Below are 12,857 nucleotides of genomic sequence, written 5' to 3' on the forward strand. Positions count from 1 at the left end.
TTCCAGTCGTAGAGGATCGGCGGGGTTCCGTGCCCCGTACCGGCAGTAGAAGGGGTCCGGATATTGTAGCCCAGGAGTGGGCTTCGGTGGTAGCACAGGAGCCCTGGCCGGGCTAGCTTCAGGCTAATTGGTGCTTGCTCCGGGATGGAAACGCTAGCCAGGAGTAGTCACCCGGGATTGCGGTTAGCTAGTTGCGAAGATCCAGATAAAAATGTTAAGAGTTTGCGGTAGGAATCCGGGGATATGGGGAAAAAATAAATAAATAAAATAATAATAGGTCCGTTATGCTCACGTTGTTCGAACTGGCGACAGCTTTCCGAGCTAAAGGTTAGCTGATGACCGCTAGCAATGGTTTGCTGACTGATAGCTGGTAGGTAATTAGCTGGCTAGCTTCAGTTGAGGGATTCCAGATCCGAAGTAAATAGAAATACTTTAGAAAGAAAAACAGATCCACGCCACATTGGGTGAGGCGGGTTGCAGGAGAGTATTTAGAAGTTGAGGTTTAGGAAAATATTTTTAAAAGATATGCGAAGAAAAAGATGTAAAAAGATGGGACACGACAGGACAAAGACAAAGGCGTCTGACTGCTACGCCATCTTGGATTCTTTATTAACCAAACTGCAGTAAATATCGAAACAAATAAAAACACAACAGGCATTAGGGTAGTTAATAACATTCAACAGGTTTCATCAGAAAATTCAGCATGTCATCAAACTGTAGGAACATTTTCCAAGGGTATTTAGAATGCTAGAACAGCTGTAACTACAGCACTTGTGTCAGCACGACTATCCTTCTTCTCAGGAGCACCATATTCATTCATTCATTCATTGTTTTCTTCCTAAGAGTCTGGCCCACATGTAACCGATGTGAAATAGCTAGTTAGTTAGCGGTGGTGCGCGCTAATAGCGTTTCAATCAGTGACGTCACTCGCTCTGAGACCTGAAGTGGTTGTTCCCCTTGCGTTGCAAGGGCCGCGGCTTTTGTGGCGCGATGGGTAACAATGCTTCGTGGGTGTCAGTTGTTGATGTGTGCAAGGGTCCCTGGTTCGAGCCCAGGTTGGGGCGAAGAGAGGGACGGAACCTGAACTGTTACACACACACATCTCTCTCAACCTCTACGTGGCAGGTTATCACATGCTGTGGGGTGTGGAATCATCAAACTGAGACCAGTGGATGTCATCTCCAGAAGGCCAGAAAATTCTGTTTGGTCCTACACGATGCATACATTTCAGTTGTACACTCATTTAATCCATGCCGAGGATGATGCCTGGATGAAGGTCAGCATTATATTCCTCTACACACCACTGACCAAGAGACCTGGATTTCCCCACTAGATTTCATCCACAGCTTGTGGATTTGCCTCATTGGCTGGCTGTTCTGGAGCAGCCAGGACCTTCTGCCTGAAACTGAAGCGCTGTGTGTTAAAGCATGTACAGTTTAGCTCCTTCTTTGTTGAACAAAGACAGCTGACATCACGATACATCAGCTCACCAGAAGCAAGGATGATATTCTCATGGTGGAGGGCACCGCTTTTATCGGGCTTGGCATCATCTCCATCGCACGTTCAACATCGGCACTCTTCACAAAGAACAGCTTCACTGACGTGTTTGTCTCACGGAGGGCTTTGTAAAGCTCCTGTGCATCACTGATATCACGGCCCTTAGCCACCAACCTGTCTGCCGTTCTCTTCAACGTTCCTCCCACACCATCAGGAGCCCCTTTTCCATGGTTTGACTCAAAAAAGTTCCATGTTGTTCGAACTGGCGAGAGCTTTCGTGTAATTATTTTTGTGAAAAGCAGGAAGTTGCCTCTCTGCTTATACTGTGTGCAAGGCCCATCAGTAAAAAAGTGCAATACAGACACTTGTGGATGTGTGTCCTGAAGGTAGTCCAGCACTGGATGGAGGTATTTTCCATATAGCAGGGGGCCTTTGTGCCTAGAGGGGGAGATGGTTGTGTAGCGTACTGGCTCCTGTTGGTCAACATACAGTACCCCAGTATGTAGAGAGGGCCGCTGGTGTGGGGCCCCAAAGTCAACAGCTTGGATCTCCCATGTGTATCTGCAGACATAGTTGTCTGAAGAGTCCACATGGATCAAGGCCTCCTCCATTGCCATGTTTTTCCTGAGCTCACGACAGTAGGTGTATTGCTGTTTAATGTTGAACAGGTGTTTTCTTAAACTTGTGAATGTAGTTGTGGAGCAACTCAGTAAGGTTCTCCTGGGTGCTCTCAACACTTTTCTTGACAGTGATCCTTTCTGTGAAACCCTTTATCTCGTGGTCTTTTTTTCAGTAGCCTTGTCTTCTGTGACCCACTGGAGAAAGGAAACTTTTGCCATAACATCATATGTAGTGGAGAGGGGGACACACTTTTGTTTGCACAAAGCACACTCCCCGTACATGCACTTCTTGCTAGAGGATTCGCAGGATACCATCTCGGTCAAGCTCTCCAGATTTGAGGTCTCAATTACCTTCAGGAGATTCAGCTTCTCAGCCACAAATCTCAGATTCTCATGGATCTTACATAAGCATGTGTCTCGGTCAGACATGGAAGGGTGAACAACCCAAAAAGGTCTCAGGTGACAAAACAGAGCATAAGAGAGATTCTCAGGGTTCTTTGATAAAAATCTTCTGTGCAGGTTTTTAATGGTGTCCTCCAGGAACCTTTTTTGCATCTTGACTTTCTGCACTGTGATAGTTTGTTTCCTCCCAGTTGTGATCCGGCTCACATCATCTCTCAAAAAGAATGACTTCACCTTTCTCTGGAATGCATCGGTGTGCCGGTTAGTGTGCTTCCTTTCAAAGGTGCGTAGGCATTGCCTCTCCAGATGTCTCCAGCGTTGGTTTGAAAAGCATAGGGCATGCTCTGCAAATCTCTGTCATTTATATTTTCTGACAATCTTCCCTGTTATCACTTTTGAAATGATTTTTCATCCCAGCACATTTTTATATTCATTTCCCAAGTAAAAATGACGTGAAACGCCTGGGGGACATGACACAATTCTTAATGTCAGTTACAAAATAAGATGTTTTAATAAGAAATATTAAATTAATGCTATATTTATTTAAATTCATTATACTGGATATTTCAATTTATATACAAAATCTTTTAACATTTCATTTTGGTGACGCAATACTTGAAATATAATATAAAAGTCAGAGGGACTGAAATATTACCCAGCCCGAGAATGACCCACTTGTATTCAACACTGAACTGTATCAACCACAGGAGGTTGGTGGCACTTTAATTGGGGAGGACAAGCTCCTGATAATGGCTGGAGCGGAATAGGATGGAATGGTGTTAAATACATCAAACACATGGTTTCCATGGTTTCCTTGAGTTTGATGCCGTTCCATTCGCTCCGTTCCAGTCATTATTATGAGCCGTCCTCCCCTCAGCAGCCTCCACTGGTGTCAACTTATTTAGAGTTGAGTTTTATTCCAGTACACATGGCAGCTTCAAGATGAATTGTGTATACAACAAGGAATTCACTAATTTAAAATAAATCTATACATAATTTCTTTGCATTAGGCCTATAGGTCTATATTTCCCATTTTGATGTAACACAATCATAACAAATAAATATATTTGATCCCTGGTTCAACAGACCCTGGCCTATATAGAAAGCTTTCCAGAACGTGACAGCGGTATTTCAGAGTACATCCCAGTATTACATGACTATCCCCACATCACAATACAGATCATAAGAAGAAGCAGGAGTTAAACTGGTCAAACAAGTTGGAGGAGACATTTGGGCCTAACCTCTACGGTTGTTGTCTGGTTTATAGCTGTTCTGTCTTTGTATATTACACATCATTTGTACACTAGAGTGCACTATATGGGTCACATGCATATAGGCTAGGCTACAGTAAATATAGATATATTACAGGAGGTTGGTGGCACCTTAATTGGGGATCACAGGTCCATGGTAATGGCTGGAGTGAAATGAGTAGAATGGTATCAAATACCCTTCGCTCAATTCACTCCATTCCAGACATTATGAGCTGTGCTCCCCTCAGCAGCTTCCTGTGATATATGAACACTTGCAATCCTACTGGTGCTCGAGTGGCTATTAAGAACTTTTGACTTGGTCAGCCAAGACACATGTTATAATTGGAGTTACCGCTAAGTACGTTTACGGATTAATGCATATTCTTGTATTGATCCCAAGAGACATTTCATTGTAAAAGTCAGAGGCCACTTTTCAAATGTTCTATATTTCCCACCATCCTTCTTTCTATAATGCAGGCTATATGTGAAAGGATGGCTGCCATCGGACTAAGTCTCAAATGTTGTCAGGGGCTGGTATTTAACGCCTGATGTTTTGTCCTTGTAGAGCATCACTCCGCACAGCATGGCAACGGCTGCTACGATACACCCAACCATCAACCCCATGTTCATGTTGGTCACTGGAAAGACAAGAAAACACACAAACACCTTTTTATGCAGAGATGCTATTTCTTGTTGTAGATTCCACTGTAGAGGTCCTTCCTAAATGTGTAGTCATTTAGCAGACACTCTTATCCACAGCAACGTACACTAGTGAGAGCATACATCTTCATGTATTTTTTTCTTAATGGTCTCCCGTGGGATTTGAACCCACAACCCTGGCGTTGCAAGTGCCATGATTCACCAACTCAACTTCTGCAATATACTGTATCTTCAATAACTCGGAGTACAACGTTTGAATTGTAGCAATGGCTACAGCCGTTACCCTCAGGGTTAGCTTACCTGAGCTCTCTGAACTCCTTCTCAGGCGCAAAGGACCCTGGGAGATGTGGTGTTTGGCCGTTTGCATGGCGGCCTCTCTCTTGCGGTGGTGGTGGCCAGCAGGCTGGGGGGAGGTGGAGTTGACGCAGCCCTGGGCACACCGGGTGTTGGGGTTCCCAGCCTCACACAGGATCACTGAACAGCTGATGTACACCTATAGCCAGAGGGTTCAAAGGTCACTGAACAGCTGATGTACACCTATAGCCAGAGGGTTCAAAGGTCACTTAGCAGCTGATGTACACCCATAACCAGAGGGTTCAAAGGTCACTGAACAGCTGATGTACACCTATAGCCAGAGGGTTCAAAAGTCACTGAACAGCTGATGTACACCTATAGCCAGTGGGTTTAAAGGTCACTGAACAGAGAAGATATCACCCTTGATACGACCCTTGAATGATCCAGAAATCTGTCCCCATTTACCTGGTCGTGCATTCCGATGAATTTGAAAGCTTCCATTCCGAACTGGAAATGCCTCTGGTGACGGGGTGAGAAGATTTGAACCGTCTCGTCCACAATGCACCTGGTAAAAAAACAGACAGTTAAAACCTAGAGTAGAGTAAATATGTAAAGTACATACAGTAAGTGCAGTAAAACAATATTTTAGTCTAGAATATTCCCCAGCATCTATCACTCATCTCACAGCACTGACAAGTGTCCACCATGAGGTTGATGAATGCCTCAGTGTATATATATATATATATATATATTTTATGTATATATATATGTATATGTATATGTGTGTGTGTTTCCTTTCTCTAATCACCATTACTATTATTATTATTTGAATGTTATTGTTGATGTCTTTATCTCACTTTGCTTTACCAACAGTATCCTTGCCACTCGTGCTAATAAAGCTGATCTGAATGTGTGTGATCAGTCTCACCCGTTTTCTATGATGGGGTAGGTGGGGTGGTAGTTGGGGTTGTCGTACGGCGCCGCTCTGCAGGACTCCACGAAGAGCTCAGTGTTGTTCACAGTGGACACGGCCTCAATGTTCATGTAGATCATCTGCTTCACCACCACGTCTAACGGGTAGTCACGGGGATCCACCATATTGGTGAACTGGCTGGTCTGGTAGAACTCAAACTGGTAGGTGAACGTGCCGAAGCCTTTCTCCACCACCGTGATGCTGTCCCTGTGTGCAGTGAAGCCCAGGGACACGTTGCCCCGTTTGGCGTACTGGCAGTAGAACTGGATCTCCACCTGGTGGTGCCTGGTGATGATGTCGTTGGGGTTGTCGAAGGTGGTGATTTCGTTCTTGAAGATGAGGTTGTCGTCGTCCTCCTGGATTGAGAGAGATGGAGAGGAACATCATCTAGACAGTTACATTTGTGGGCACTGCCAGCACTGAACTTTACACACATCACCAAGATGTTGCTTTCTCTTTTGATGCAAAACTGTTCTGAGGGCAGATCTTCCCACAGGCAGCATGAAACCACCCCTCACCAAAACACTACATCTTGACCGTTTCTCTGAGGAAACCAATTCAAGATCTGTCAGCCTAGCTGGTGCCTTGGGGTGAATATCCCCTCCAACCAGGTTCAATATAGAGAACGCAGACAAACACCCAGGAGTGAATGGGTCTCACACAAAGAGGAATACTATACATGTGTCATCCCACTGTAATATTTGACATCTCGGAGGCCTCACCTCTATCTGAGTGCCACAGGCATTGAGGGGGATGACTCCAATGATGTGGGTGTTGTTAGAGAAGCGTTGCAGGTCGCAGGCAGAGTTACTGGGATCGTTGAGGCGGAGATGGTCCTCGTCAATTCCAGTAACAGAGGACTTCTCCACTTCTACCGTCATCTTGGTCTCATCACACACCACCTTGGCTTTGACTGTCACGGGAGACATTTTGTTATTGTTGTATTTCTTCCTATCTTTTGCATACATATCTTAACAAAACAATCCGACTGTGAACCATGATTTGAGTTGGTTGGGGTCATTTCGAGTTTCATTTTTATCTTTCCTTCATGTTTGGTGATTTCAGATGTGTTGTCAAGGCATAGTATGTATCATACAGTATTCACAGCTTCATCTGTTATCAAAGTGCACAATTATACAATAACACGCCACAGCATATTGTCCAATCACACGCCACAGCATATTGTCCAATCACACGCCACAGCATATTGTCCAATCACACGCCACAGCATATTGTCCAATCACACGCCACAGCATATTGTCCAATCACACGCCACAGCATATTGTCCAATCACACGCCACAGCATATTGTCCAATCACACGCCACAGCATATTGTCCAATCACACACCACAGCATATTGTCCAATCACACGCCACAGCATATTGTTGGTGGAAGAATGTACAAACCCTTTCTGCGTCCGACCTCCACCACAACACATCTCATCTCAGATTGATAAACACTAGATCTGAAAGTATTAGAGAAGATCACGGTGAACAACGGCACAATATTATTATGTATTATGAGTTTCTCTCTCTTATTATGTATTATTAGTTTCTCTCTCTCATGTGCGTTGGGAAATGAAATATCATAAAAAGAGGAAACTCCAGAGGGAAGTAGTAGAACGTACAGGAAGTAGCAGAACGTACAGGAAGTAGAAGAGCAGTTCTGGTGTTGTTTCTGGCATTATAAAACATAAGACCTACCCAGATAGCCCCTCAGTGATGAAGCAAATGGGGAAATACTCCCCCAGATTGTCCCGGATGGGTGTCCACCGGATGACAAACTCCCCCTGGGTAGTCATGTGATTGGTGATGTTCAGAGGTCCACTGACGATGACATCATTAATCCTAGAAAGGAGACAAAACGGAAAAGGTAAATGCTAGGTGGGATCCTTGGATGACCCAACCCTGAATCCTAACCCTAACCTTAACCTCTCCCCTAACTTAAACCACTGTATACATCAATGATGTCGCTCTTGCTGCTGCTGATTCTCTGATCCACCTCTATGCAGACGACACCATTCTGTATACTTCTGGCCCTTCTTTGGACTCTGTGTTAACTAACCTCCAGATGAGCGTCAATGCCATACAACTCTCCTTCCATGGCCTCCAACTACTCTTAAATGCAAGTAAAACTAAATGCATGCTCTTCAACCGATCGCTACCAGCACCTGCCTGTTCTGACCTAGAATACGTGGAAAACTACAAATACCTAGGTGTCTGGTTAGACTGTAAACTCTCCTTCCAGACTCACATCAAACATCTCCAATCCAAAGTTAAATCTAGAATCGGTTTCCTATTTCACAACAAAGCATCCTTCACTCATGCTGCCAAACATACCCTCGTAAAACTGACCATCCTACCGATCCTCGACTTCGGCGATGTCATTTAGAAAATAGCCTCCAACATTCTACTCAGCAAATTGGATGCAGTCTATCACAGTGCCATCCGTTTTGTCACCAAAGCCCCATATACTACCCACCACTGCGACCTGTATGCCCTCATTGGCTGGCCCTCGTTTCATATTCCTCGTCAAACCCACTGGCTCCAAGTCATCTATAAGTCTCTGCTAGGTAAAGCCCCGCCTTATCTCAGCTAACTGGTCACCATAGCAGTCTCTATCACTCCAGTGTTTAATTGCTAAATTGTAATTGTTATATTTCACCACTATGGCATATTTATTGCCCTACCTCCCTTATCTTACCTCATTTGCACACGCTGTACAGTGGGGGAAAAAAGTATTTGATCCCCTGCTGATTTTGTAAGTTTGCCCACTGATGAAGACAGGACCAAATTTTAATGGTAGGTTTATTTGAACAGTGAGAGACAGAATAACAACAAAAAAATCCAGAAAAACGCATGTCAAAAATGTTATAAATTGATTTGCATTTTAATGAGGGAAATAAGTATTTGACCCCCTCTCAATCAGAAAGATTTCTGGCTCCCAGGTGTCTTTTATACAGGTAACGAGCTGAGATTAGGAGCACACTCTTAAAGGGAGTGCTCCTAATCTCAGCTTGTTACCTGTATAAAAGACACCTGTCCACAGAAGCAATCAATCAATCAGATTCCAAACTCTCCACCATGGCCAAGACCAAAGAGCTCTCCAAGGATGTCAGGGACAAGATTGTAGACCTACACAAGGCTGGAATGGGCTACAAGACCATCGCCAAGCAGCTTGGTGAGAAGGTGACAACAGTTGGTGCGATTATTCGCAAATGGAAGAAACACAAAAGAACTGTCAATCTCCCTCGGCCTGGGTCTCCATACAAGATCTCACCTCGTGGAGTTGCAATGATCATGAGAACGGTGAGGAATCAGCCCAGAACTACACAGGAGGATCTTGTCAATGATTCCAAGGCAGCTAGGACCATAGTCACCAAGAAAACAATTGGTAACACTGACTGAAATGCTGCAGCGCCCGCAAGGTCCCCCTGCTCAAGAAAGCACATATACATGCCCATCTGAAGTTTGCCAATGAACATCTGAATGATTCAGAGGACAACTGGGTGAAAGTGTTGTGGTCAGATGAGACCAAAATTGAGCTCTTTGGCATCAACTCAACTCGTTGTGTTTGGAGGAGGAGGAATGCTGCCTATGACCCCAAGAACACCATCCCCACCGTCAAACATGGAGGTGGAAACATTATGCTTTGGGGGTGTTTTTCTGCTAAGGGGACAGGACAACTTCAACGCATCAAAGGGACGATGGACGGGGCCATGTACTGTCAAATCTTGGGTGAGAACCTCCTTCCCTCAGCCAGGGCATTGAAAATGGGTCGTGGATAGGTATTCCAGCATGACAATGACCCAAAACACACGGCCAAGGCAACAAAGGAGTGGCTCAAGAAGAAGCACATTAAGGTCCTGGAGTGGCCTAGCCAGTCTCCAGACCTTAATCCCATAGAAAATCTGTTGAGGGAGCTGAAGGTTCGAGTTGCCAAACGTCAGCCTCGAAACCTTAATGACTTGGAGAAGATCTGCAAAGAGGAGTGGGACAAAATCCCTCCTGAGATGTGTGCAAACCTGGTGGCCAACTACAAGAAACATCTGACCTCTGTGATTGCCAACAAGGGTTTTGCCACCAAGTACTAAGTCATGTTTTGCAGAGGGGTCAAATACTTATTTCCCTCATTAAAATGCAAATCAATTTATTACATTTTTTACGTGTTTTCTGGATTTTTTTTGTTGTTATTCTGTCTCTCACTGTTCAAATAAACCTACCATTAAAATTATAGACTGATCATTTTTTTGTAAGTGGGCAAATGTACAAAATCAGCAGGGGATCAAATACTTTTTCCCCCCACTGTATATAGACTTTTTTTGTAATTGTGTTTTTGACTATGTTTGTTTATTCCATGTGTAACTCTGTGTTGTTGTTTGTGTCGCACTGCTTTGCTTTATCTTGGCCAGGTCGCAGTTGTAAATGAGAACTTGTTCTCAACTTGCCTACCTGGTTAAATAAAGGTGAAATAATAAATAAATAAATAAAAAACCTTACTTAACCTCAACCCTTACCTTAGCCGTTTTTAAATTGCAACTTACGTGGGGTGACATCAGAGTCGGATGTCACAAGCATCTCACTTAGCAAAGAGACAGCCACACCAATCCAGATCAATCACAGAAAATACATTTACTCTTAATTGGAAAACTCTTGCTTTTCTTAGACCTTTTGGTGAACTTATACAGTAGGCTGCCTTAAGCCAAATAATTGATTGCAGAAGAAAATATTTGTAATCGCTGAAAAAGTACTACAGGTGATAACGTTTTTAGTTAAAGCCAGGACGCATTGTTAAAATCAGGACTAAACTGTTACAGCCAGGATCTATTGTTAAAATCAGGACTAAACTGTTACAGCCATGATTTATTGTTACAGCCAGGACGCATTGTTAAAATCAGGACTAAACTGTTACAGCCAGGATCTATTGTTAAAATCAGGACTAAACTGTTACAGCCAGGATCTATTGTTAAAATCAGGACTAAACTGTTACAGCCATGATCTATTGTTAAAATCAGGACTAAACTGTTACAGCCAGGATCTATTGTTAAAATCAGGACTAAACTGTTACAGTCAGGATGCATTGTTAAAATCAGGACTAAACAGTTACAGCCATGATCTATTGTTAAAATCAGGACTAAATTGTTACAGTCAGGACGCATTGTTAAAATCAGGACTAAACTGTTACAGCCAGGATCTATTGTTAAAATCAGGACTAAATTGTTACAGCCAGGATCTATTGTTAAAATCAGGACTAAACTATTACAGCCAGGATCTATTGTTAAAATCAGGACTAAACTGTTACAGCCAGGATCTATTGTTAAAATCAGGACTAAACTGTTACAGTCAGGACGCATTGTTAAAATCAGGACTAAACTGTTACAGCCAGGATCTATTGTTAAAATCAGGACTAAACTGTTACAGTCAGGACGCATTGTTAAAATCAGGACTAAACTGTTACAGCCAGGATCTATTGTTAAAATCAGGACTAAACTGTTACAGCCAGGATCTATTGTTAAAATCAGGACTAAACTGTTACAGCCAGGATCTATTGTTAAAATCAGGACTAAACTGTTACAGCCAGGATCTATTGTTAAAATCAGGACTAAACTGTTACAGCCAGGATCTATTGTTAAAATCAGGACTAAACTGTTACAGCCAGGACGGACTGTTACAGCCAGGATGACCTGTTACAACCAGGAGTGCATGCACTAGAAAATTAATCCTGTGTATAATACTGTAGCATAGACTATCATGGATGTTGTCTCTTACGTTGAGTGTGTAGCCTCGGCCTTGACCCTGAACTCCAGCTCTTTGTTGACCTCGGCATGGAGATGTTCTCCGTTGTGTGGTGTTGGCTGCACGAACCTGGGCAGGTACATACCCTCATCACAGGACGGAACAATAGAGTCCACTGAGGTGGAAAAGAACACAAACGTACACAAGTAAAGGCCAATACTTCACAAATAAATGCCATGTTTGATGTTGTTTAAAGAATAAATATGTCCAACCCTCCATCCAGGGGGCAGCAGGTAGCCTAGTGGTTAGAGCGTTGGGTTAGTAACCAGTAGGTAGCCTAGTGGTTAGAGCGTTGGGTTAGTAACCAGCAGGTAGCCTAGTGGTTAGAGCGTTGGACTAGTAACCAGCAGGTAGCCTAGTGGTTAGAGCGTTGGACTAGTAACCAGCATGTAGCCTAGTGGTTAGAGCGTTGGACTGGTAACCAGCAGGTAGCCTAGTGGTTAGAGCGTTGGACTAGTAACCAGCAGGTAGCCTAGTGGTTAGAGCGTTGGACTAGTAACCAGCAGGTAGCCTAGTGGTGAGAGTGTTGGACTAGTAACCAGCAGGTAGCCTAGTGGTTAGAGTGTTGGGTTAGTAACCAGCAGGTAGCCTAGTGGTTAGAGCGTTGGACTAGTAACCAGCAGGTAGCCTAGTGGTTAGAGCGTTGGGTTAGTAACCAGCAGGTAGCCTAGTGGTTAGAGCGTTGGACTAGTAACCAGCAGGTAGCCTAGTGGTTAGAGCGTTGGGTTAGTAACCAGCAGGTAGCCTAGTGGTTAGAGCGTTGGGTTAGTAACCAGCAGGTAGCCTAGTGGTTAGAGCGTTGGACTAGTAACCAGCAGGTAGCCTAGTGGTTAGAGCGTTGGGTTAGTAACCAGCAGGTAGCCTAGTGGTTAGAGCATTGGACTAGTAACCAGCAGGTAGTCTAGTGGTTAGAGCATTGGACTAGTAACCAGCAGGTAGTCTAGTGGTTAGAGCGTTGGGCCAGTAACCAGCAGGTAGTCTAGTGGTTAGAGCATTGGACTAGTAACCAGCAGGTAGTCTAGTGGTTAGAGCGTTGGGTTAGTAACTGGGTTTAATCCCCGAGCTGACAAGGTAAAAATCTGTCGTTCTGCCCCTGAACAAGGCAGTTAACTCACTGTTCCCCGGTTGGCCGTCTTTTTAAATAAGAATTTGTTCTTAACTGACTTGACTAGTTAAATAAAGGTTCAAGACATAATAAAATCCAATGCATTGTTAACCATCAGAAGAGGAGTCTCTCACCCAGAAGAGAGAAATGCAGAGGGAGTTTGCTGAGGGGAGCAGTGGAGGAATACAGGCTTCCTGGGGTGGTGGTGGGCCAGGTGGTGGTGGTAGTGGGCCAGGTGGTGGGGGTGGTGGTGGTAGTGGG

At 44.1% G+C, this 12,857-nt stretch overlaps 1 protein-coding gene across 1 annotated transcript; it reads right to left on the reverse strand.

The window, feature by feature from the left end:
- Nucleotides 1–3,010: 3,010 nt before the first annotated feature.
- Nucleotides 3,011–12,857, reverse strand: LOC115166767 (CUB and zona pellucida-like domain-containing protein 1). Its single transcript, XM_029720545.1, has 9 exons — nt 12,731–12,857; nt 11,465–11,606; nt 7,400–7,543; nt 7,103–7,161; nt 6,419–6,609; nt 5,652–6,052; nt 5,189–5,288; nt 4,730–4,922; nt 3,011–4,407 (listed from the first exon to the last, which is right to left on the reverse strand). Exons 2-9 carry the CDS (start codon nt 11,572–11,574, stop codon nt 4,277–4,279), a joined length of 1,329 nt encoding a protein of 442 aa, XP_029576405.1. The 5' UTR covers nt 11,575–11,606; nt 12,731–12,857; the 3' UTR covers nt 3,011–4,276.

Source organism: Salmo trutta, chromosome 29 (genome assembly GCF_901001165.1).
Source record: "Salmo trutta chromosome 29, fSalTru1.1, whole genome shotgun sequence".
NCBI lineage: Eukaryota > Metazoa > Chordata > Actinopteri > Salmoniformes > Salmonidae > Salmo > Salmo trutta.

Bases quoted from the DNA above. Each gene is read 5' to 3' on its own strand.
- LOC115166767 (XM_029720545.1), bottom strand. From the start codon at position 11,574: ATGTACCTGCCCAGGTTCGTGCAGCCAACACCACACAACGGAGAACAT. The intron at 7,544-11,464 runs GTAAGAGACAAC...TCTCCTTTCTAG, and splicing joins GCCGAGGCTACACACTCAAC to GATTAATGATGTCATCGTCA. The intron at 4,408-4,729 runs GTAAGCTAACCC...TTGTCTTTCCAG, and splicing joins AAGGAGTTCAGAGAGCTCAG to TGACCAACATGAACATGGGG.